This window comes from Symphodus melops, assembly GCF_947650265.1.
Source record: "Symphodus melops genome assembly, chromosome: 3".
Taxonomy (NCBI): domain Eukaryota; kingdom Metazoa; phylum Chordata; class Actinopteri; order Labriformes; family Labridae; genus Symphodus; species Symphodus melops.
Window position 1 is genome coordinate 24,353,130 of NC_136693.1, and position 26,540 is coordinate 24,379,669.

Here is a 26,540-nt window from a genome sequence, read left to right on the forward strand (position 1 = left end):
TACTCTCCATTACAGTTTAACCTGCTTGTATGTAACAAAAAGGCCATGAGGCGGAAACACTGCAAGGCAGACTGCGATAAGAGCGGAAAGAAGTCTGTTATATTAGTGTGCACTGACCCAGTCTCTCAGCTGCGCCAAGATCCAGACCGATGTGTAGACTTTACCCTGAGCGCAAATAAAACGTGAAGTTTGTGTGCGTTTGATAGAACTTTATGTAACGTAATGATCAATATACTGTAAGACACATGCAGTGCATGGGCTGATGCCAAAGTACGCTCTTTTTCAACATTGTGCTCCCCATATGACAACAAAAACACCTTTACTGTATTACTACATCTGTTAATACAAAACCATACAGCCTTTACTACAACTGTTGGCCTGCTACTCGAGATGAATAAATTTAGTAATGCGATGTGAATGCACAGAGAGATAATGAGAGGGAGAGATAGGAGCTCAAGGTGCTTGTTGCCCCTGAAGTATAAGCCTATAGCAGCCTAACTATGAGTGGATCCAAACCTGTGCTAGCCCAAACTATAATCTTTATCAAAAAGGAAATTTTTCTTAAAATAACTGAGTGTGTCTGCCTCCCGGGCCCTGACTGGTAGATGACTCCAAAGGAGCTTGTCCTCCAACCTATACAACTCCACTGGTCGTTTGTGCAAGCGTCAAATTATGACCCATATCTACGTTTTTAGAGTCAAGCGATCTCTAGCGGACGAATAAATAACTTCAATCCGGTGTGTTCGTCATCGAATGACGTTGACGTTTGACCCCTGACGTTTGACCCCTAATCCTAACCCAAGTCCAAGCTAGCTAACTTTTTTCCCAAAATAATAGTTAATTACCACTTACCTTGGTAAACGCATCAAGCAGTGTGACGGTGCAGGGTGACGATTTACTGGCATTTGTCCTTTCGCCAGTAGGGGCGCTAATTTAGGAAACGCTCCTATGGGTCAAATTATGTGACAGACGATCTCTATAGTCGTATAGGTTGGAGGACTTGTTGCTCCAAAGGAGAGGGGCCTGATAACTGAAGGCTTTACCTCCCATAGTAATACATTTAGGGATGGAAGGTGCCGGCTCAGATAAGATGTTTCCTGGACATTTAGAGCTTTGTAAATGAGAAGAAGGATTTAAAATATTGTAGATTTTATAGTGAGCCGGTGCAGAGTAATGTGGTCCCTAGTTCTAGTCAGAACACAAGCTGCAGCATTTTGGATTATTTAAAGAGACTTTATAGAGACTTACCAGGACAGCCTGATAAAAGAGAATTAAAATAATCCAACCAAATGCATGATCCAGATATTCTGCATCGTTTTGCGACAGGATCTGCCGGATTTTAGAGATATCATGAAGGGGCAAATAGGCTTTCCTTGAAATGTGTTTTTTGTGAGTGGTTAGAACATACTGAGAAAATAGAAATCCTCGACCCCAAATCAGTCAACGCTCCAACGATCTTGTGAAACTTACGAGACAATAGAGCCCAGGAGCTCACAGGAATATTATGTGAACAGAATCTTATGTAGAACATAATATTTGCAGACATTGACATTCACAGAGAGAGAGAGGCCATCTAGGACAGTAATATAATTAGAAAAACTCTCTCTGATGTGTTTGTGGCCAAGCACAATAATGTTTTGGCTGAGTTTTGTTGCAAAAACAACTGGTCATCTTAGGATTTCAGTTAGTTGGACCCCAAATTACAGAGACTGACAACAGGACTTAAAAAGTTCAACAGACATTTAATATTCCAAAAACAAGCAGTAAGTGAAAGCAGGAAGTAAGGAAAACTGAAATTGACGGAGGCACACCAGCAAATGTGGAGAACAGGAGAACACAGGTAAGTACAAATGTGTAATTTAGAACACAAAAATATCCAGCTGGACTACGTTGCTCAGAAAACAGAAAGCGTGAGGAGCCCACCAAACATGACAGAATTATCTGGCAGAGCAGTAGAGTGAAGACCAGGTTCTTATAGAGGAGGTGTTTACTAATTGGAGTCAGGTGTGCCTCGTCTGCTGAATGGAGAAACCAGCCACGCCCCCTGCCGCTCACCTACCTGCAGCAGACAGAAAGGGGACGGGGAGAACAAACACAAACCAACCAAGGACTGAAACAAAACTGAACTGAATCATCACAGATCATCCAGCTCCTAATGCCCTTCTAGTTTACATAATTTAAATGGAGTCATCAGGCTTCATTGATCAATCAATCTTTATTTGTATAGAGCAAATTTATTAAAACAAATCTTGTAAAGACACTTTACAAAAGAGCAGGTAAAAGATCTTGCTCTTTGTTATTATTCACTAAGAGCCAATATTAATCCATCATGAGTGCTAAGCAACATGTATTAAAGTTACAGTGACAAGAAGAAAAACTGTCATCTGCATAACAATTAAAATGTATGAATTGTTTTCTCAAAAGATTGAAACATACAGTATATAAAGTCAATAGAATTGCTCCATACACGAAACTTTGTGGAACTCCATGGCTAACTCCTACATGTATTGAAGATTTATCATTAACATGTACAATTTGAAATTGATCTTAAACCTTCATTAAACTAACAAGTGGTTCCTTTAATGCCATGAGAATATTATAGTCTGTCATCGGATGTGATGGTCAATCGTGTCAAATGCAGCAATAAGAACTAACAGGACAAGCACAGGGAGAAGTCCACTGTCTGAAGTCGATCGTTTGAAACTTTAACCAATGCAGTCTCCGTGCTATGGTGGACTCTAAACTGTTGTCATGAGAAAACATGGTCCATCCTAATGTGAAGCAATGATAACCAGGTTATTTAAAGAGCAAAACCTAACCGTTAGTTGTATATATATAAAAAAGAAAATAATTATAAATTGCATTAATTGCTCCTACAGTAAAGTTGCTTTCTCTCAAAGTGGTTTGGAGCTATTTTTTTATTGTTGATGTTGTGGGTGGGCCAATTGAACTTAACTGTCGGGCCAGTAATATGTACTTGAGTATTCAAACTTTAGTCTCATGACCTGAGTTTAGGAAAGTGGCTACACTGTGTGTATCTGCAGCAGAGGTCTGTTAATTTTCCATCACTCAAACCAATTAGATGCTTATGCCAAAAAGTTGCTTGATTGGTTCATTTAAACAGCATCCAATATTGAGTGAGTTAAGAAATGGGGCAGCTGTGGCTGAGTGGTAGAGTCAGTTGTCTCTCATCTAGAAGCTCAGGGATTCGGTCCCCAGCTCCTGCAGCCTAATGTTGATGTGACATGACATGTCAATGTCCTTGGGCAAGACACTTAACCCCAAAGTGCTCCCGCTGCTTCAGTAATGGCTCGTAACTGTGTATGAACGAATTAGTTAACAATTGTTGATCCTTACAGGTTTTGCCATCAGTATAACCTTCCTGTTTTTGAAGTATCAAAAATTTGAAATAAATTGAAAAGTGTCATCAGGCCCACCTGGTTTTCCACACAGCCTGCTGCGGTCGGCTGAGGGGCCCGCAGGGAGCTTTGCTTCAGTTGGATATAGTGCAGGGGTGTGTTATGTTTCTGAGAACTGGCTTTGGGAAGGAGGCTTATCTGCAGCTGATAAGAGCCACATTTAAAGGGCTCAATAACGATCGGACTACCTGACTTCACACCGCACACTGCAGGCTGAGAAACAGAGCTGAAAACAGGATTAAACCAATCATGCTGCTGCTTATGTTGCTCTCTGTGTGCTGTTTTGACGTGTTTTTTGCCGTCGGAGTTTTATGCATGCCTGTTCCACTGCAAGGACCCCACATCACCCAAGGTTGGGGCCAGGTGGTACGGCTCAGGCACCTGTACGCGGCCAGACAAGGAGTACACCTGCAGATAAGTTTGGACGGTCAGATCCAGGTTTCTGAGGACCAAACCCTGTGCAGTAAGTCAGGCTTTTTAAAACATGCAGACTGTATCAATCTGTTAGAGAAGATCACAACTGATGGTCCGATCTGCAGGTCTGATGGAGATCCGTCCGGTGGGTCCGGGCTGTGTGGTCATCAGAGGAGTCGCCACAGATAGGTTTCTGTGCATGGAAGGAGACGGAAGACTCTACTCATCGGTGAGGTTTAATTTATCATAACGTGAAAATGCGATTAAAGTGGAAACGTTTTGTGTTTGAAGATATACTTTCAGTGGTTATTTATGAAAAGATGCTGCTGAGGTAAAATAGATAAATTATGTGTGACTCCAAAAATATGGCGTGAAAATAGAATTAAGCGAGAACGAACAATTATAACAAAGATCATCATTGCCATGGTAACAGCTCCACACTGTCTCCCCACATGCGGATAAAGTGTGGAGCTGCTGACAGCCTCAGACTTATTGAACCCCTGGTTATTTTAATAATAGTAATGTCAAAGCAATATTTACAGACCTTATAAACAGAGGATTTCTTTAAGTCATACAAAGGAGGAATTGTTCCCTTGTTGTAGGAAAGTTTGCATGTCACATGTACTATACCTTGTTACCGCCAACTCTCAACAAAATGTCATTTTTTTCACTCTAACTGCACTCTATTTTTTCTAACTGCACGTGGCTTGTAAACTGTGGTTTGTGTTATATTGTATGCTTTTTGCAACAAAGCTCATGTGCACTTACAAATGCATGATGGTTCATTTAAAAATATGCAAATCCACACTGATGAACACGCCGTTTGCTCTGCAGCACAGTTAGAGGAGCATTTAACCCTTTGTTTGTCTTTTATGAATCAAACTGAAAATCTTGTTTTTAATCTGGTCCTTAGAGTGTTTTTAATAAAATCAAAGATTGAAGAGGACAGGTGTAGATCACAGCTTGTCAATCCCAGGTAGCCTCACCATAACGTCTTTCCCTGCATTCTGATGTATCTGACTCTTAATGGAACCATCATACTAAATTACCCCAGAGATCGAGGGGGCCACATGCACTCCTTTGGCATGTCAAAATTGACAATATTTTTGATAGTTCTAGATACCATATGTCTGAAAATGATACAATCTTTGTTGCTTTAATAAACCATAACATTAATAAGCATTGTACCTTAAAAAAAGTACAGAGCAGAGTAGCATAGTAGTAGCAATACAAAAAAGAGAGAGAGCATTCAAATTTAGGGGTCACACAAAACACCTGACATTTCAGAAGTCCCTTTGACGTCTCGTAAAATAGCAAAAGTTAAATTTATACCTCTAATAAATGCACAAAATGAGACACTGTGTAAACATTGCCAATGTACAATTTTGACTGTGTGTTGCAAGCAGATAAGAGAGGGCTGTCTAAATTACACAAACATATTGGCAATTTTTCATATTCTGCATTTCAATGTTGGCTTATTAAGAAAAATAATTGACCCAGTATTGGCTGTCTAGGAATTCTATATTGTTGTTGCTGTGGTTTCAAACCAGCCATCGATATTGTTTGATTTTTACGAGAATTAAATCAAAGTTTAAAGTTCTGTTATTGTGACAGCTTCAGGGACATAGATATCGTGTGGAAAGTGGAAAGGCAGTGGCACAGTATGCCCCCCCAGCTGTCAATCAAAGTTTCAGAAGAAGTAGAAGCTGTTTTTTGTTGAAAATGTTCAAAGGAGTTTGCTGCAGGATCAGAGTTGACCTGAGCTCTGAGTGTGTGTTGTTAATGTTCAGAAAACACTTGTTGCCCATCAGGTTTTCATTCAAACAGATGCTGGTTCATCAACCTTTGTCCGCTGTGCTGCAGCCAGGATGTGTGTTTGCAAAGAGAAAAACTGAATGAAAAGAGCCACAGCAGCAGCAACAACAGCCTTGGCCTCTGGCTGTGTCTCTGTGCAAGCAAACAGCCGTCCAAGAACTTGCAGCACCGTTTATGTCTGTTTTTTTTTTTGTTTGTCTAATAGAAGAGGCCTTCATTCTAAAATCACCATTCATGTAATTCTAATGAAACATTCAGGAATTAGGTGGTCTAAATTTCAGACTTACCTGCACTTACAGTTGAACTTGTTGTATAAAAATAATCATCATACAAATGTAATTATTTTTTACATGAATGTTATAATGGAAAAATGATTATCAAAATATTTAACTTCCAGTAAATTTAGTTTCTGCTTACATCCAACCCCCCTTTTTTAATAGTAAGATGCAATGCTGACAACCTGAGCATAAAGCCTCCTGTTCTTTATGGAGTCTGAGACTTGAGGGGAAATGGAGGGCACTATGGTTAAACAAATTATCTTACTTTCTAACAAAAAGGGCTGTCTCTGTAGGGATGACAGACACCAACCTGTTTCATGGTTAAAGACAGAATCAATCTAATGGAGCAGTTCCAATACTTTTCTTTTTTACCTGCAATGGGAAGACAGTTGAAGAACTATGGAAAGTAGGTTTATGTTTAGAAACAGTAATTGTGATGACTTTACCCATGGCCCTTTATCAGAAACAGCCGTGACATCCTCTCTTTAAATGCATTCGATAAACAAAAAAAGCTGATTTGTAGATTAGAACATGATTTGTGTTCACTGACAGGTGACTAAATCACACAAAGTTGGTTTGATTTATTTTGTGAAGTTGGGTCATAACTCACAGTCAAAAACACAAAAGTCACACAATGACACAAAGTAGCTGATTCGTTAAAGCAGCAGGTGGGCTGTTTTTTTTTGTAAACATACAGTTTTTATCAATAAAGTCTTGTTGCTTTGAAGAGATGTAAGGTATGTCATGGGGGATCATTTATACCTGCAGTGTTTGAAACATGTCCTTCAGGATTTTTTTTAAATTTGAGGGTAGCCGATAGCTAGCTTGACCTTCACGTCACTGCATCAAAATGATTATAATAATATAATAATTCATACTTTAATAATCCCGCATGTTAAAATTCAGTTTACACTCTGTTTGTGGGAGAGTTTTCCTTTTTACATAGAATCATTTTTCTTATGTATCATGATGAATTCTTACTTTTGATTTGCTTATTGTGCTGTCCCGATAACAATAAAATTGCGATTCATTTTGCAACCTCAATGTTGTTCGGCACAGACAAAGACAAACAAGAATTTGAGTGGGCATACTTTGATCAGAAGATAATGTTGCACAGCTATTGGCTGAAATATGAAGCCCCTTATTACCTTACTTATCACACAAAAGCTTTACATATGAACTCCTCCCATTGTTTGCAGACCATCTACAGCAAAGACAACTGCACCTTCAGAGAGCAGATCTTGCCGGACGGCTACAACGTCTACTTCTCAGACAGACACGAAGTCCTACTGAGTCTGGGAAACCACCGGCAGAGGCTGCAGGATCGAGACAGAGGAGTCCCTGCTCTGGCCCAGTTTCTCCCCAGGATCAGCACCCTGCACCAGACCTCGCCTTCTGGATCAGACGTCCCTGAGCAGCCCGGCCAGAGTCTTGATCTAACAGAGGAACCCGTTGATACGATGGACGCGTTCGGGAAGCTCTCTCAGATCATTCACAGTCCCAGCTTCCACAAGAGATGAGACTGATGCTTTCACACATATGGAAATGGATGTGAGCTGGGGTGAATCCGCTGCATGTTATAGAAACAGGGCAGGGTGAAGGAACAGAAAAGGATGCCAGGCAGGATACTCCTGCAGTGTCCATCAGAGGGAAGAATTTCACCTGTTCTGAATCCATTGTTAGTAACATCCATAAAGTTAACTAACAAAACGCCCGGGGCACACAGGGAAAGAAGTGTTGAACATTTACCTGTTGTTTTTTTAAGTAGGAGAAAATGACAGTGACTGTCATTACAGCAGAAGAGAGTGGAAAAAGGTCACGCTTGTGGGTGCTCCAGGGACACTGGAAATCAGTCTTAATCATTTTATATAATAATGTCCTGATTCTTCCAGATGCTTGAATTCATCTGTTATTTATTAAATTGATGTTCAGTGTTTTTCACATTGAGTATTAACAGCAGCTCATGCAGATTTTTGAACATTGTATCCTTTACAGACAACAAACTTTGAACAGAGTGGCCTTTGATCACATCTTTGTGGTTGGTTATAATACTATAAACAGTTAAAAGTTAACAGTAGAGCAATGACAAGTGGAAACACAGACATAAGTTCTGTCGGCGCACATTGGAGCTGTTTTGGTTTTGGCGCCCACTGGAGGCCCCACAGTGCAACTGCACTGTTGTAGAAACACAATTAGTTTGCTCTAAATTGACACTTCAAATTGTAGTGACACATCTAGTTAATCTGTTCTGTGAGACAGGATGATCAGAAATATCCCCTCTACTTTGATAATGTTGAAAAAACCTCAAAAGGAAAAAAGGCATGAAAAGGCACTGACCTGCTGTGAGTTGTATCACTCAGGAAGTATTAAAAACAAGTTATAGACAAATGACAAAAACATTTGAGGTATCAATGAAATTCAGCTAAACAGAAGTTGTTGTTTTTTTTTTGTTTTTTTTTAAACTGATGGTTGAAACTGAGCCGGATATCATCACCTCTGCTTCCCCTATCTTTAAAGTTCTCCGTGAAGAAGAAGGCAACATATCTTTAATAACCCCACACTTTATACAGACAATGAAAGTAAGGCCACTCCACAGATTGCAAAATAACGTTCAGTATAACGGTCGTACAATAACGCTCCTGTGATCAATCAATCGATCTATATTTGATAAGCGTATATGGTGATGTTTGCCTTTAACCTGAATGTCACAGAAGAACAATGGGTGAATAAAGTGATTCCCCCTCTGTACCATCTCTGAAGGTAGTAACAGAGGCGTTACAGGGGTAAGGCGTATCAGTGGAGTCAGCGGGGAGCACAAAACTGTGTGTGTGTGTGTGTGTGTGTGTGTGTGTGTACGAGGAGCTCCCGTAATCACTATGAATGCACTAAACCGTATTTCTTTTAAAATGTTAGACATTTTAACATCCACATTTTTTCCTATTACAACTCTCCGTAGTCTGTCCTACTTTTCCTTCAAGTTTGCCCATTAACGGCTATAAACATCAGGATTCAAAGCAGGAAAGAGTGACATCACCCTCTGTGGTCTGACAAGGTTTGTGTCTAATAAACTACAGAAACAGGTTATTCATTCAACCAAAGCAAAATTGGTTGAAATTGTTGTTGCAAAAGAACAGATCACATCATTATGTTTATTCTTTTGGTTGTAACTCAAGGTCAAACTAAAATGGTACAACGGTATCTTTCTTATCGCAAGACAGGTCTTCACCTTAAATATGAGAATTAGACTGATAGCATTAATATTATATGAATTATAATAAATGTCGCAAAGAGCATTTGTATATACTTTTGTACTTTCCCTCTTTTGCCTGAAGGTGGTGCTGTTTGCTGTGCGTGTCTGTGTTGGCAGCTGCTGATTGTTCCAGACTTCAAACTCTTTAAAACCTTAGTCTAGCAGCAGAATACCTCAGATTTTGAGACACCCCTCCCCGACGTAGAACAAAACACAACCATGTTTTTTCTCATCTTTAAGGTCTCCCATTAATGAAATGGATTGTTGTGAAATTTCATTTTGGTGCAAAATGTGTTTTTTGGGCTATTGTTTAAACCTACCCCAATCTCTGAAAAAGGCAAATCCGAATAGGCCAAAAGTGACAAAAAAAAGCCTATAACTTGAGAATAATCACTCCTATCTTCATAAAATCTGCCGAGGTATGTACCATGTGTCTATCCTACATCACCAAAGAGTCAGAATGTAATTTATCTAAAGAAATATTGAAATATGGTCCTTTAAACATAACATTGTTTAGGCGGAAATTGTACTTTTGTAGTGAGGATACCTGTAATTTCTCTCATTTACAAAAAAACATACATTCATGTCAAATAAACTGTTACTGCATTGCCTAAGATGCTATGAAACAATAACCAGTGGTTGTGTGGATATATCTTGTACAGTTTTGTTGCAAATGAGACTTCTTTAGCTATATCCCTTCTCTGAAAACAGCCAAATTAAGTCACTTGAGATGGAAGACAGTTGGCATTTGTAAGCTTATAAACTGCTGATGATGGTCATCATATTTTGCTAAAGAAAGTCCAGGTGTGTGTGTACACTCAGAATGTGGCTACTATCACTGATACAAATGGTCTGAATAGGGCTACTGATAAGGATTTTTGGGAGGTAGGCTACTTTGGGTGGCCGATAAGATTGTAGGGCCCATGCCCCAACCCTCTCTGGACACACCCCTGTCTACAAATCTGTGCGTCTGTGCTGGGGAGGGTTTATCTTTAACATTAGGGTGCAATATCATGTGTTCATTTTAAATTCTCACATAGAAAACAGAGAATTTTAATTTTTTTTCCTCTCCAAAAATCTTGAGACTTTGGTGATTTACTTTGAAGGTCTCGACAGGAAGTGCGGTGTGCCGTTAGATTAGGGTGGTCACGCAGAAGGGAGGAGGAATTGGGTGTTGCCTTGGTCTCGAAGCTGAGTTGAGGATTCCCAGTGTTGGTCCAGTCCGTTAGCCGCCGTCCTACCACTCTCCCCCGCTGTCTTCTCTGATCTCTGCGCTGAATCTCGACCCCCCGGAGGAACCATGGGAGTTGAAGGCTGCACCAAAGGCATCAAATACATGCTCTTTATCTTCAACTTCATCTTCTGGGTGAGCAGCTTGTTTTTAAATCGCTGTGTGTGTGTCTGTTTATGTGTGCGTGTTTGTCCACGCAGTGTAGCGGGTTTGTTTCGTTTGTTCAGCCCGACATGAATGAAGGAACAAGTGAGACACATTCAGGCTAACGGTTCATGTTTACACGGTCACCGTTATAACCTCTGAATAACCACGCTCTCTCCGCGGGGGGACGTCGTGGATGAATACATGTCCAGAAAGGCATGTGTGGTTCATTTATGTAACAGCAACACACAGAGGCACGATGTGAGCGGGACTTTAGTTTCAGCACCTCTAAACCCGCCCCTACCACCGCAGTCAACAGTCCAGTCTGGAGTTTAGCCTCGTTTCAACCAGGCGGTTCAGTTCGGTTCGTCTCGGTACGGCACGAGTTTGAGTTCATTTGGAAGTACTAACACGATTTACAGTAAAAATGAGGCTAATGTCACCAATAAAACATCCATTAGCTGTTGAAAACTTTCAGGAATGTTTAGTAGTCCGAGATTTGGATGTTGGCCTGCTCGGTTCTGGATATCTGCTTTGTTTGGATTACATCTTCCACCCAGTGTGCGCTGTGCGTGCGTGCGTGCGTGCGCGCGCGTGTGTGTGTATGTATGTATGTATGTGTGAAGGGGGCACCCAAGGAAGTTGGTTTCCATTTGGTGAGTCAAGGCTCTGTGTTGGGTGTTGGATCATGGAAACATTTTGTGGATGCAAATGTTTTCACTTTGAGGCGGCTCCTTCAGTTTTCTCACTTTTTCTTTGATTCTGTTAAATGTTGGCACTCCTCTGAGTCTTTCTCTGAAATACATATTAAAAATGTACTAAATGTATTAAGTTGTATTCTATTTTAAAACATAAACTGTTTGTTTTTTTTTTGGAGCCAAATAAGCTGCCAGATTGGTTGATGAACTTATTTTCCAGAGACCTTTAAAAAAAAAAAAAAAAGAAGTGGGGAAAGTCACATTTACTTTCTGTTTGTGGAGTACAGCATGCAAATGTTTGGTTTCACAGTTAGGCTGTGGCCATTTTGGTTTGTTGGAGCCTTTTTTAACACGGGCGTGGAGTGGTAGCGTAGTAGTATTACACATGGACGAAGTGTCAGCGACATGATCCCGCCATTAGTTTCTGACAAGCAAAAACCTCCAAAGTTTAAAAAGGACGTCAGTGTGGAAGTCTTTAACCTCTGACTTTGTCAATTTGAGCAAAGTGAGTCAATCCCCATATTGGTCCTATATTAGTATGACACATTTACAGCAGAATTAAACATGACAACGCATCGTCCAAGAAGGGAATCTGTTTATAATAGACCCTCTCTTTACCTCTTTTTTTATAATTAATCCGTTGACTTTATAAAGAGTTTTTCAAAATAAGGGGCGTGGCCGAGTTGACTGACAGGGAGGCTGGTTGTTGCTGTTTGTCAGGAGGCCTTAGATCTGCCTCTGCTCCAGTCATTTGCCGGTCACTAGGTTGACTGAGGGCGTGGATGAGACATAGTGGCTGCCGACATCGGGCTCTAATCTTGTGATTTCTAGCCATTATAACAAAGAAATTCTCAGATGTCTGTAGGACTTTTGAATTTACAACATGGTATCAAAACAGGTATGAAATCCGTAGTATCTGATTTTAACTAGATGTATACCAAAGTAAAAAAAAAAAAAAAAAGGTATCTTGGCAAGGTTTTAATGATCTGTGATGGGGGGAAAAATCTGAGAAATCAATTAATGTAGGGTGTGATTGTTCACTGTTAAAAGTGTTGGTAATCCATCTGCAAAGTGACTTTAATGGGATTGTTAGTGCATCACAGCATCCCTCTTACACCGCCCACTTTTTAACCACTTAGTGTGATTGTTTGTCTAAAGAGCCGCGAGAAGAGCTCAGTCCATCTCAGAGACGCCGCGGCTGCTCCGTGTGGTCAGTAAGCAGCAGGCAGAGGAGAATGGAGCTTCCAAATGAGACCTCCTGTTTCCATAAATCACAGCGGACACCGAGAGGGGAGGGTGGAGGAAGGGTGGGGGACTGCAGACAACGCCTCGCCGCCCACACCCCCTCCTCCGGCATGCCCTGCATTCTGTAACCCCCTGTGCTCTGAGCAACGGGCAGAAATAGACTCTGCAGCCAGGGAGAGCTGCAGCTGATCTCAGGCTTCGTCAGAGCGTTTATAATCAATGTTCAAAACACTTTCACTTTCTTAATTTTACCACCAGTCCGCTCACACTGTGGGACAGCCAGCAGGACTTCCTCCCCCTGTCTTTCTGCACACAGCTGCAGAAAACATGTGTTTACACCATTTTCTTACAGAGGAATGTGTGACAACAAATGCTGAATGAGCAACAGGTGGTGATCTGTAATGTCTGTGAAAACATGATCAGTCACTAAATAAGGGCAACTTTTAGAAGCTCTAATCTAAACCATTGAAGTGCTAGCGAAGGTGGTCAAATGAATGAGCCCCTTAGACAGACATGATCGACTGTATTTAAAGGGACCAAGCCTTTAAACAAGCTCGAGATATTCAGTCCTACTTTGAACCAAACGTTTCCACGAGCCGAAGATACAGAGCACCGTCCAGAATGCTCAGATACATTGCTGTAACATTGCCAGTGTTTTCGTGCAATACAGATAGTGTCTCAGGCTCAGGATCCTGCGATAAAATATCGTGTAAAATATCGCTAACCATTTTTAACAGATAGCTGACATGTCTGATCCTGGTAGCGAATGTTAGCTTATTATCGCTCACTATGCATTGATTATGAAGAACTGAACCAGCGACTTTGAAAATACATAACGCTGTCTACACCTGTGTAGACTTTGTGGTGGTCTAAGGAAAGAGATTGAAGGAATCCTCATTGAAGTTGAAGTTCTCATGACGACAGAGTGCGAAAAAAAACAAAAAAAGTGTTTTAACTCCAAACTGATATATGGATAAAAGAGATTTTCTCGAATCAGATGTTCATGGGTTTCCCTTCGAGCCGCAATACAGCAGCGAGCAGTTGAGGCTGATGGAGGAACAGGAGGCGGCTGCTGCTGACAGACAGGTCTGGAGCCGGGGTGGACCAGTGGCTGTATAGACTGGAAATAAAGAAGCATAGCTTTAGTGGGCGTGACCTACGGTGCTGCGCATTCAGGGAGTTGTTGTCTTTCATCCGCATAAGACCAAAAAGACGCTTTCTGCCTTTTTTTGGTCAAAAAGGCACCAATTTAAAAAAAAAACTACTACATATATGACGCATCTTCAACACCCATTCATGTTGCAACGGGTGAAGTATCCCTTGAAGTGATGCAGTATAGTGATGAGTATAAGCATAAGTATAGTTGTAGGAGCAGAGAGTGTCAGCAGTTTTGTTTTTTTTCCACAGAATCTGGGTCACACTTACCACCAGCAAACATTAACATCAAAATTATCTGTCAGCTGGTTAATGATTGCTAAATCCTCTGACACCACACTTTATTGAGTGGCTTTTGCACTCACTAAAACTGCGCAATTGAGTCACACACAAAGTGTAAAATGTTCCCCAAGAACAAGAGGCCGAGTGGATAGAGGGAGCAAATGATCCACAATCTTTTGGAGCCATCAGTGGCAGTAATCCATTCCTGAGAGTGAAAGTGAAAACATGTTAAAACACCTGTCTGTCTGTCTGTCTGTCTGTCTGTCTGTCTGTCTGTCTGTCTGTCTGTCTGTCTGTCTGTCTGTCTGTCTGTCTGTCTGTCGAGGGGGGGCATGGCTGTGTAAATCTATTTTTGGTGTTGTGATTCGCTTGCAACTAATAAAACTAGATGCTCAAATGGTCACTTCCCACCAGTGTAGTGGAAACCCTGAGAAACTGTAAGATCACTGTTTTTTTGTGTTTTTTTCTGGTGCCTCGTATGCAGTAATAGAATTTATGTAGCTGTCCGGATGCTGACAGTGTTTGTTTGGGAAATGTTTCAATAAGTTATTTCAGATGTGTCTCACACACAATACTACATTCAGCTCATTTTAGCACAAAGTGTTTTGAGTGGAGGTGGTGGAAAGGTGGCAGCCACTCTGGAGGCCAAATGTATGTTTCCTGCTTTTTTCTTGCTTTTGAAACCTGAAGCAGGTCTGTTTAAAGTAAGACTAAGCCTTGTTGATGTGATGAAAAAATGTTTTCAGGATCAAAAAATGGTCATATCAGTCAATAGCTATAAATATCATGATAAATCAATAGTTGATTCTTTCAGATTTCAAGCCTGCTTTTAGTGAAAGTTGAAGAAACCAGATGGTTAATTTGGTTGACTTGTTCTTTCTTGTGAAAGTACGAGAAACTACATGAACATTTCACCATCATTAGCTCAGTGCACATAACTGGAAACACTGATATGACACTTTTTATATTCCTTTACAATACAGTCCACACTAACACATTGTTGACGATTGGTGATTTCTTTTCTTCAGTGTGTACTTAAAGAGTCACGTGTGTCTGTGGTGTTACACGTTTAGTTGTACTTGTCTTCGGCACAGTGACCAGAGCATGTTACTCATTTCGTTGGACTCTAATAACCAACATATCTCCAAACTCCTGAGGTTGAGCGCTCTTTGTTGTCGTCTTGTCGACCTGCCGGTACACTCAGCATTTTCTTCAATGCTGCTCTCGTTCATTTCGGCTGTGCTTCCATAACGCTCAAAACGTCTGTAAGCCCGCCTACCCATGTCCCTTTTCTTCTTTTAATATCGGGGGAACTAGCGTTCCGTGCACATTAGTGCCCCCTGTTTTGCAGTGGTTGGGTGGCGTAATTACAGTTTCAAATGTATTAAACCTTTATCAAACATTTTGTATTTACATTGAGAAAATGATATCAGATAATTATTGTTAATGTTTTATAGCCCAGGCCTAAGTAAGACTAGCACCTAAAAGTCCACGACTGGACTCAGATTTTAACAGTTGACTTCATTAATTTAAGTGCTTTCTCTTCTGTAACAAACCTGCTGTGACACTTTTTATTCACAAAAGGCATCTTAATGGCATTGAAGTGTTCATAAGATCATTCAGATGGTCTCCAAGAATCCATCAATAGTTATGTCTCTTTAATGTCAACAAATCTTAGAAGTGTTTGACCTGCTGAATCTGTTTAAATCCGGGCCCGACAGACATCGCTATATCAGCCCTTATCTTTCTTTGATCTGTCTTCTGTCTGTACAGATCTAGATAAACACTTGTGTGTGTTGATCCCTCAGATGCAGAACAATAACTGGGTATGAACGTGAATCGTCACGTGACACTCTGGAAAGTGTGTGTTGTATAGCGCCCTCTGCTGGTCACAGCCAGGAAGATTCTGCTTTTGTAATACAATGAAGCGGAAATGAAATGATATTTCACATCGTGAATAAATCGAGTAATACCGACGTATATCGGAGATAAAATTAGCCGATACCGATTTTCACTTGATGTGCTCACAACCGCCGATATTATCGATGGCCAATGACTCGGTCGGTCTTAGCCTGAATATCTCTTGTTGACTTAGTTTACCAGGAATAATCTAACTACAAATATTATTTTTAACAGCACCGGTTCAGCCGATAGTTACAATATTCAGTCTTTTTAAAATTTTCCCACAGCGTCTAAGAACGATTTAGGGATTTTCTGAATTGGTTGTAAAAGTGCTTACAATATTTTATCATATACACACACACACACACACACACACAGATACATATATATACTTGTAGTATATTACACTAATAAGTGTACCTGGTGCATCCTGTGGTGAAGTCCTGTGTTCCCTCTGCACACATGTAAGATAAAATACCTCACAAAAACAGATTAAATCAGAGTTAACCTTCAGTGAGTCATCTCAGCACTTGACGTGTGTGTGTGTGTGTGTGAGAGAGAGTGTTTCGAGTTTCAGCTCCCTCTCCAGTTGTGGTGTTGATCTGGTTGCCGGGCAGCAGCTGGACTGAGCTCAGGAATGAACCTCAGTGAGACGACGAAGGGAGAGAGGAGGAGGATGGGCTGTTAGTTACACGTCTCTGGGCCACGGAGAAAAAATAGAAAAAGAGAAATGTGAAATTCAAACAGTTCATTTTAATGAAGCGATGTGGGCAATTTCTAAATAAGGATTCATCATACCAGCGTTTTAAACTTTGACACCATTTTAGTAAAATCAACGATTTAATACATGTTTGGATACAATCATCACTAAAATAGAAGTCTGAGATGCTCAGTGTTGGATACAATCTTGTGTTAATTCAAATTGAAGAAAGTGCTCTGTCGGGCTGCTGCATTAAGTCAAAAATCATAATCACATGAGGCATGACAAAAACACTTATCACCATGAAAAATAAAATCTGAGGACAAGACGACCGCAACCTGGCATGCGGCACAGTAATGGTTTTATGGATCTTGCTTTCATTATCGTTTTTAAATCAGGCTGAAGATCTGAAGTTTTGGGGGGGGGGTTGAGTTTGGAGCTAACGTATGATATTCATTTCGAGGTGGGTCATGTTGGACCACACACTTCACAAATCATGAATATGATTTGCCTCGTTCATACTGGACATTCATTATTTCATAAAACACATTTCATCACATAAAGAGGTTGACTGGTCCTCATCCGGATGTGTTGAGTAAGTTTTTATTTTCCGCACACGGAGCAAACAGGCCGACGTGTGGAGGACGGTAGAGGTGTCAGACGTGACAGGGCTGGTTCCGTTTAAAAGCACGTTATTTTTCTCCCATCTGACGTTTATTTAACTTCTGCTGCCGAGGGTGAAGCTGGTTCCTGTGTGCCTGCTCAGGTTTATTGAGCTGCGGATATATTTAGCGTGTCTTTGTCCTGGAGTGGACTAAACAAAGGGCTGAGGAAGGCTCGGGTGAATGAAAAACAGGCAGAATAACAGAGTTCCACGGTGCAGTTTGTGCAGGGTTTCCCCCGGGAAACTCAGCAGCGGAGGATGCTCGGAGAAAAGAACACGCCGGGTTTCTCTTGTGTGTTAGCTGTGTAACATGTTGCCCTCTAATATTTACTCAACATCCCGTCAAACACTTGGACTAAACTGTGGAACTTTGTTGTGATGGACAGGTTGAATCTTTGACTGAAGGGGATAAACTGTGAACGCAACGTCAACACCTGCCTCACTTGTTAAAAAGAGAAGTTTGCATTCGATAAGTGTGCATGAAGGTCTAAAAGGAAAATTTAACTCAAAAAAGTGCAGACACACTCAGTAGGTGGACATGCAGATATAAAAGAAAGGGTTTAATGTGGCAGAGATGGTCGAGCGGTTCGGTTACAACGTACTCCATAGCCCTTTGAGTGGGCCGCCTGGGATCAAGTCCGGCCTGTGGATTCTTTCGATATGTCATTCCCCATTCCTTCTCCGTGGTTTCCTGCTCTATCTACCGTCCTAGCCATACAAATCAGAAAGCCCAAACATATATCTGAGTTATTGTCCGACTGATAGCGTACTAAATCCAATCTCTCAAAGTTGCTCTACAATAGAACAGCACACCTAGCGTAGCAAAAGTCAACCTTCAGATATTACCGTACGCTAGAAGGATCGAATGTATCTCACCTGTAATTAAAGGGATCCTTCACCCATTTACATGAAGCTGTGTATCATTAGAAACATGGTAGTAGTGTTGAATGGTCGTGAATCCAACCCTCATTTTGCCCTGAGACGAGAAAAATGTGTTTTTCTTTGCCTGGAAGTTTTCTTCATGTGATGCAATATGACGCTTTTTGCATCACATGAAGAAAACTTCCAGGCAAAGAAAACACATTTTTCTCGTCTCAGTAGTCTATGTTTTCACCGTTTGATTTACAACAACCACTCTGTCGTTTGCTAACTTGTTAGCAAGCTCAGCTAAAAGAAGGGCTAACGATCTTAAAACGTGTGGTACTGGAAAAGTGAGTGGTCAAAGTGATGACAACCTTTGTAAAAGTTTAAGAACATCCACAGCACAACGTGTTCAGTGATGCACTTGTCCCATACAGAACATTCATGTCTGTTTGTCCACATTTTGGACGCTTCCATCCTATCCTTCCATTTTTAAACGAATCTCTGAATAATCGGTCGTTCCAAAAATCTTCAGATTGTTTTTAACCAGTGAGAGAACGGAAAACGTCAAACACTCAAGTCCACAACTTTTATTTTTATTCCTGCGTGACATAAAGAAGACTTCTCCTTTTTATTTGCAATAACAAGAGAACTCTGTCTTATAGGATTTCATTCAAGTTCAGGGTCACCAGAGCACTGAGCGCTGAGTGAACGTTGGCAGGTTTGGTCCTGCTGTCTGGCGTGTGATACGACGTACATGTCGATCACTCGTTTAGTTTATCCTTCTTTCATGCAGAGCTGTGTCCTCCGCCTCCAGTCTTTGGGCGACGCTACGATCGCCAGCTGCAGACGCAGATCATCAACCTTCAGCCAGGAAACAAATGAACATATTTTCCAAAATGTGGACCTTTTCCCTCAGTGGAAGGTTTTGCCATTTCAGCTGAGCTGTGAGACTTTGCAGTGTCGAGGACGAGACAGATGTGCTCTATATTTAACATTAAGGTGCAAAGTGGAACTTCTGTTGCAACCTTATTACAGATGTATTATTGAAAGTCAGCACAAAAATGTAAATGGTCAACTGGAGCAAGAAATGATGGGATGGTACTTCACGTAATGATTCAGGAAGTAACACTGTGTCAAATGGGCATTAGGGCTGATCCCACTTGGTCTGCTGGACTCCCAAAGAATGGATCTCTGGAGCGGCTGGAAAAGGAAGCTTTAAGGCTGCAAAGTAATGAGGAAGAAAACACAAAAACATTGTGAACCGGTGGAATATGACTCCACATCACTCGAGATTTAAACATGCAGTGTGTTTACTTTTGGACATAAAAACATTGAAAATAAAAACCCATGTGATATGTTTACATGACCGCCAATCTTTACTACAGGGTCTTTTTCAGATAAAGCTTTAACAGGGCTGCCGTGATAGACGGGACATGTTGTTTGTTGCCATGGAAACACCGGACGTTATATCAATGAATTGCTACTGACAGCATGTTGTTGTATACTTTAAAGTTCGATTTCTTGATCTGGCCAATGATTGTTGTCCTTTTCTTCTTCCCTGTTTCTTTCTTACTGTTTTCTAGTTGTTGATAAATAGGATGATATTCTTTGAGGGGAACATTAGGTTTGGGAGGTATTTGGATTTGTTGATTGTTGGGGGGGGGGGGGGGGGGCAGTTCCCCTCCAATGTCAAAGACGAGCATTTTTGTCTGTCTGATGGGTTACAAAAAACAAACAAACACCAAAATCACACATCAGTGGCTTAAAAATAAAAACGGAAAAAAATAAATAAATAGTGAACTCTGACGTCTTAAAAAACTTGCAACACGATGTAGTTATCACAGCATCCTTAAGAGTACTTTATCGAGGAGCAGTCAAGTGTGATCCGAGCTAACGGGTCATCAAACTGGTGCCTGGTTTGCCTCAGGACACAGTTCATGAAGGAGGAGGAGATTACCCCAGCTGAACCACAGTAATCATATGAAAACACACAGGATGAGGTTAGGTTATCTGATGTTACGAAAGGTTGAATATTCACCGCATGTGTCGAATCATCCTTTAAAAACCACCTTGTGTAACACATGGGGGTAAATTCACTTTTGCTCTTATTACACCAAAAGACAAATCATGCCAACAAAAACAACTGGCAACACTCTTCTTCTGCACTGTCCATAACACTGAAATATAAAATGACGAAAACAATCAGGAACTAAAGCGTGTGAAGAGCAGAATGTGGTCAGTGACCTGTGTGTGTGTGTTGCTTGTTGCAGCTTACAGGAGGTGTGATCCTGGGCGTGGCCCTGTGGCTGAGACATGACCCGAAGACAAGCAACCTGCTGGAGCTGAAGTTTGATGGAGCCCAAGCCCCCAACACCTTCTACATGAGTAAGTATCTCACCTCTAACACCTGTCACACAGCAGGGCTTCACATGAGGTTAATCAAGCCCAGTGTTCACCGAGCAGCCCGGTATGGATCACTACAGTTTGGTACGGTTTGGTTCAGTAAAGCCTGTTTGTGTTTCCATAGCCGACCGTGCTGTATTTGGTAGGTGGTGTGTAAGCCGGATGTCGATAGCTGCATCAGCTACGTAATAGCATCACATCACAGCAGATGGACACACTGTACACCGCTGCACTGTTTAGCTCCAACTTTTAGGATCAGATCGATATTCTTGGCACGCCAACGGAAGGTTCCCAAAAAGTAGGACGGGACGGATCGGTAATTCTGGGTTCTATCCCGGCTTTAGTCTATGGAAACGCCACAAAATCCGTACCAAGACGAACCGAACTGCTTGGTGGAAACAGGGCTTTAGACCACTGGTTTTAGAACAGTGTTTAAGTCTTTCAACTGTTACTGTACACACACGTGCCGCATCAGTAATGAATGAGATGTGGTCGTTTAATTCTCTAAAGTTGCAGGCAAACAATACAAACAATCTACATGCTTAGCTGAACAAACACTGGCAATGTTTCTGTACAAAAGGTTGTATGTGTGCAATTTAGACAGCGCTGTCAAGTGTCTGCGCTGTCTCTCCTTCTCTCCCTCTCTCTCTCTCTCTGTTCAAAATGTGACTTAGTTTTTGTGCACACCTTTGATCATTTAAATCAAACGTAGGTGGAATTGTTTCAAACTCCCGCTATATAAAAGTATTTATATCTCTCAAATATTGACCACCTTAATGTGCACTTAACCACAGGACGCGCTGTGGTTTCATGGGGTTCCTTTAAGAGTGTGCGTGACGAGCAGAGTGGATGTTGAAACGTTTATTGACGTCTGACTCTTTATGGTGATGCGCTCACTGTGAAGACAGTTAACAGTCAACAGGCAGGAAGAGCATGTGTCCAGTGGATGGATGTTACATCTATTATGGATGAGTTAAAAGGAAAGAGGTGACTTTTAAAGACCTTATTAATAGTTAATTATTCAGTCTTATGATAATGGTTATTACAGTGGACCCTGTGTTTGTTAACCCTTTGATTCCTTTGAGTTTTTATGATGGGAGGGCGTGTACAACAGGGGCCCTGACTAAAAGTCCCGACACACCAAGGAGATCGTCGCCTGTCAGTCCTAGTTGGACCGTTGGTGAGCGGTGATGAATCTCTCTGATTGGCTGTTCGGAGGTTCAGGCTGTAGTATCCATGCTTTCACCCATTAGTGTGTTTTAGTGCGTCTCCGCCTCTTTTTTTTTCTTCATCTAATAGACCAAGGGATGACGACGCCACTGCCATTTTCTACTTCTTATCAGACATTATAAGTACCTAACATGTATAATAGGGATTCACGCATGCGCAGAATGAACGTGGTGGTCGGCCATCATCTGCACTCTTTGCGGTGTGTTCAAGTGCAACTTTTTGGCCAAGTTAAAAGGTGACTCCACTAGTTGTGTGTTTACTGCTCTGTGTGTTAACGTATTTCCAAAGAGGTGACATCTATGTACACAAACAAAAAATGTATTTTAAATCATATGATTTATTTTCCAGCTAAATACAGATTCATGGCTTCAGATTTTGTGGCGGCCCCTTGGTTGGCTAATGAAACTTCAGTGGGGGTCCTGACACCTGCTTGGGTCACGCTTTGGTTACAAGTTATACAGAGTAGCTTTAAAAGCTTCACACATCTTTAACAGCTTAAAGACTGGAGAATCCAATGAGACATATTCAAGTATGTCATACATAAAACACCCCAGTCCTTTCACACAAAAACAGAAACAAATCTAAATGTAGAAACATGTTCCAAATCTTGATTACACTCCAGTAGATATGAACTTTTTCTAATAACCATTTAAACACAATGCTAGTGACAAATGTAGTAACTGTTTATGGTGTTAAAAAAAGGTCAGAGAAGCTTTCTGTAAGGCTGAACATACACTGAGTGATGTGTAATAGTAGTGGTTGAAAGTGATCTCAAACTAAATCACAACCTGAGATACCCGAACCCTAAGTGACGGCAGTCATACGACAAAAGTGTCGGAAATTCACCTCCTCGGCCTCCCTGACACGATGTGGCAAACGACAAACCACCTGGCTGGAATTCAGCTCCGCTTCAAAATCCATCATGTGGCTCATAAGTGGGGTCAGAACTGGCCTCAAAACTCACAGTGTGTGCTTGGCCTCCATTCGGAAAAAAAACTCTCTGAGCATTTCTGTGACCCAAACAACTTTTACACATCTCATTTTTATGTATCAAGGGTTGTGTTCAAAAACCCAGGGTCCAGGTTTGAAGAGAAATTGCAGAATTCATATTTCAGCTGTCGTTTGCTCTTATATAATAACACTAAGAGTACAGTAGAGGTGGTACAGTACAGAGCAGGACCCCCTCCACCACCACCTGGGCGTGAAAATATGAATGTGGTGTGAAGCAGGGCGGCTCCTGGAGGGACTAAAAGAGGACACACAGCTCAGCATGTGACTCAACAACCACATGAAGTTATCTGCTGTCACCTCCCCACACTAACACTGTCACCGCTGAGTCATCTGCCCGCGAGTCAGAGAAGACACAAAGGAGAACAACAGACAGGAGAGGGAGAGAGGGAGCGAGCGAGCAACATATCTGTGGTCGTTCAGCCGTCAGAGAGGAACTACTTTCTTCGCCCGCCTCCATGACTGCATCCCCCCGTTACATAAACCTCCCTCCATTCCACACGAGGAAGAAAAGGCCTCGTCGGTTTAGGAAAGAATTCCTCACTGACCGTCCCTCCTCCTCCTCCTCCTCCTCCTCCTCCTCTCGGGCGTCTCCGCCCCTCCTCCTCCCTCCCTGTGAAAAGTTTCCCTCTCCTTCTCTCTGCTCGCTCTCTTTCCACTCTCCCTCCCCCTCACTTCCCCATCTGGTTGTGGTTAGTGGTTCCAGTCGTACTGTCTCACTCGCTCGCCCTTATTTTCCTCCCCCTCCTTCCACTTCTCCTCCTCCCCCTCCTCCTTCCAGGAACGTTCCGGTGCTGACCTCTACATCTGCTCCTTTCTCTCACCCCTTGACCCGCTCAAACACTTCCCATCATGGCTCAGTTTTGAGATAAACGCTGTTTTCCACCTTGAATGTTTTTTTCCACTTGCGTCAATCAATAATCAGATTAGTCAGGTTTTCCTCCGAAACGACAGACCAACAGACACTTCCTTCCCTTTTTTTTTTTTAAACGGAACCATGACGGCTTTAATGGTAAAATACGATCCTGTCAACAGCACTAGAAGGAGAGGACACAATGAGTCAGTGTGAGCACAACCAGAGTCACACCAAACCCCAGCCGCTTCTGGAAGCCCCTTTTTTCCAATACAGAACAAGCTGCTAATGAAGGAAAACGTGAGTTTATTACATTCTGAGGTTGAAATGAGTTTTCCATGAGCAGCCCTTTAAGATCAGTGTCCTCATACTAAGAAGAGAATGTTCACGGAAAGAAGAGAGCGTGCTAAACGACGACAGAACGCTGTTTATCAAGCCAGAGTTTCAACATAAAAGGGGCGGAGTTATCTTCAGATCACCTATCACAATCACGAGCACGTCTGCGTCCAGCACACTGAGAAAAAACGATAGCAATCAAAAAATGTTTTAAAACAAGGAAGACGAAGGTTACTGCAGACTAACATCACACAGCTGCAGCGACACAGCAGGGAGGACGACAACAAGAGGAAGGTGTGAATCCTCTGTTTAAGGCTCACTCTCCCATCGTCACTTCACTTTGATCCGACTTTAATAACTCCTGTTTCTCCGTTATATCTCAGCTGCAGCCCTGATGCTGACAAACAGAGCGTAATGCAGCTGATGAATTTATTGATGTGTAAAATAACACGGGGATAACACAAAGACTTTGTCGCTCTCTCTCTCTCTCTCTCTCTCTCTCTCTCTCTCTCTCTCAGCTCACAGAGCGAGATCTGCTGGCCATTTTCCAACATTAGAATACACAGAAAACAACCATTCCCTTATAGCGTTTGAAGCTCCTTCACACTCTCCTCAGTACAAAAAGAACATCGCAAAAGGTTCAGAGTTTGAGTGTTAAAGGAGAAATGTGTTAGACAAAACCATAAAATGACCTTACTGTATCGTCATGGAAACATGTTGAAGTGCTGGTTTCCTTGACTTTGATAACGGTCCTGAATAGTCTGGATTTATTTGGACCAGAGAAGTAGACGGCTGTTTAGGACGCCCCTCGGTTTTGCAGATAGGAGACCAGTTATCACAGCAAACCAACAGGTGTGGCAGAGATTGAAGAGGGCCGGCGAACTCTTTCAGATATAAAAACGATTCTACTCGACCTGAAAAGCCTCTGCCGTTTTGTTTTGATATGTTCAGGAAATTTCCCGAAAGCTGGGCGATATTTCTACTTGTGTTGTTTTGGCACGGCTTCATTCACTTTCATCAATCTATTTAATCTATAATTTATCTGTCTAATCGAGTCTGTGCAGCTTGGAGGGATATTAAAGCATTTCTAATGACTCAAAAAAACAAAACAGAAAAGGGAACATTTTCAATAGTTACAGGAAGATCGTCAGAATATTTTAAAATGATGATCTCTGATTACTTTAATGATCCACAGTATCAAAAAGTCACAAGCCTTTAAAAAACTGCAGATCTTCATCATTATTTTTGAAGAGACAGAGAGCTGTCTGAATGGCAAATAATTTGTATAAAACATTTCCAATATATTTTCGCAATTTGAATATTGTGCAGGAGTTTGTCTGCATGTCTTTCGTAATTAAAAAAGAAGAAATAAAATATTTGGTGTTTTGGTGGATTTATGCTTTTGTTGCCGTGTTATGTAAGCAGGTTTCAGTATTATTTGATTTTTATTTTTATTTTTTCAGAACATATCAGAGGTTACAGCCAGTTTCTGTAGTGGAGTTAAAGTGACTTCCACTCTGCAAACTTGAGTGAGATGATTTGTCAAACGCTCTGATAGTTCATCTTCATGAATCAATAGTCGAGAAGAAGAGCGAGGGAAGTGATGATGTCGAGGCACCATGCACAAGACAGCAATAGCTTAGTTGATTTCCTGTTTCACTGACAGATGATTCTGACAGACGACTGCGGTTGAGTTGTGTTTGTCAGGAAGCTGCTGCAGACACACACACACCCACACACACACACACACACCCACACACACCCACACAGAGCTGTGACACAATTCAATAAACAGGCGGTTGGAGGTTTGACAGACTGATGAGGAATAGATTGGAACCTTAGATTTACATATTCAGTCATTGGTTTACTGAATGTTACTGCATGCTTTCAGTTCATGTTACCACCTTTAATGAAAGAGAAAGGGTCCTCTTTAGTCTCCTTCAGGAAAGGCAGAGCACTCTCATGTCCGCAAAAAGTGACAGCTTCTAAGAATGGCACCAAAGAGAAACAGTTACACCGCGTGCCACCACCAGCCCAAATCTCACACAAACAGAGCTTAAACCGAGCTTCGGAAAATCTTTGCCCTGGAAGGAGTTTTCCCAGAGGTGCGTTTTCTGTGAGCTGAAACAGTTTGGGCCAAAAGGTCAAAGGCCAAAACAAACAGACTAAGCAGCGTTTTCAAAAAAGACCCACCTCCGTATGGACTCAACGATATGATGATGTGACGGTACTTTAGTTAATGTTTTTAAACCGTTTGTAATATGCTGAGAATTGTGGAAGAATATGTTTTAATTTAACCTCTTTAACGTCGTGTTATGTTCACAAAACTTAACAAATTCAAGAAATGTTTCCTACGATAGGATTCAAAACGATTCTGGAGTTATTGATCGATGGATTTAAAATCTTATCGAACACAAACATGTGCGAACGACTGCAACAGTGCAGCCCCTTCAGTAATGAAGAATGTTAAAAGCACATTTGCTAATTACAAAATAAAAATGTCAATACTCGCTATGAGACGATATATCCATTTTTTTTCCTCTAGTATGGACGAAGCCACAAACAAGTCTGTAATCTGTGTCCCAAGTGGTGGCATGAAGGAAGGAGTTAAAATAATATTAAAAAATATTAAACTCTAAAGTATGTCAA

At 41.4% G+C, this 26,540-nt stretch overlaps 2 protein-coding genes across 2 annotated transcripts in view; both read left to right on the forward strand.

Annotated features, from left to right (window-relative positions):
- Positions 1-3,651: 3,651 nt before the first annotated feature.
- Positions 3,652-7,446, forward strand: fgf19 (fibroblast growth factor 19; the record flags this gene model as incomplete). The annotated part of the gene is made up of 3 exons (XM_079340218.1): positions 3,652-3,882; positions 3,959-4,062; positions 7,126-7,446. Exons 1-3 carry the CDS (start codon positions 3,669-3,671, stop codon positions 7,444-7,446), a joined length of 639 nt encoding a protein of 212 aa, XP_079196344.1. The 5' UTR covers positions 3,652-3,668.
- A 2,799-nt stretch (positions 7,447-10,245) lies between these two features.
- Positions 10,246-26,540, forward strand: part of LOC306821456 (CD81 protein-like) — a 30,888-nt gene continuing 14,593 nt past the window's right edge. The window contains exons 1-2 of the mRNA XM_079339891.1: positions 10,246-10,542; positions 20,332-20,446. Coding sequence (XP_079196017.1) covers positions 10,477-10,542; positions 20,332-20,446 — 181 coding nt within the window. The 5' untranslated portion in view covers positions 10,246-10,476. The remainder of the gene's footprint in view (positions 10,543-20,331; positions 20,447-26,540) is intronic.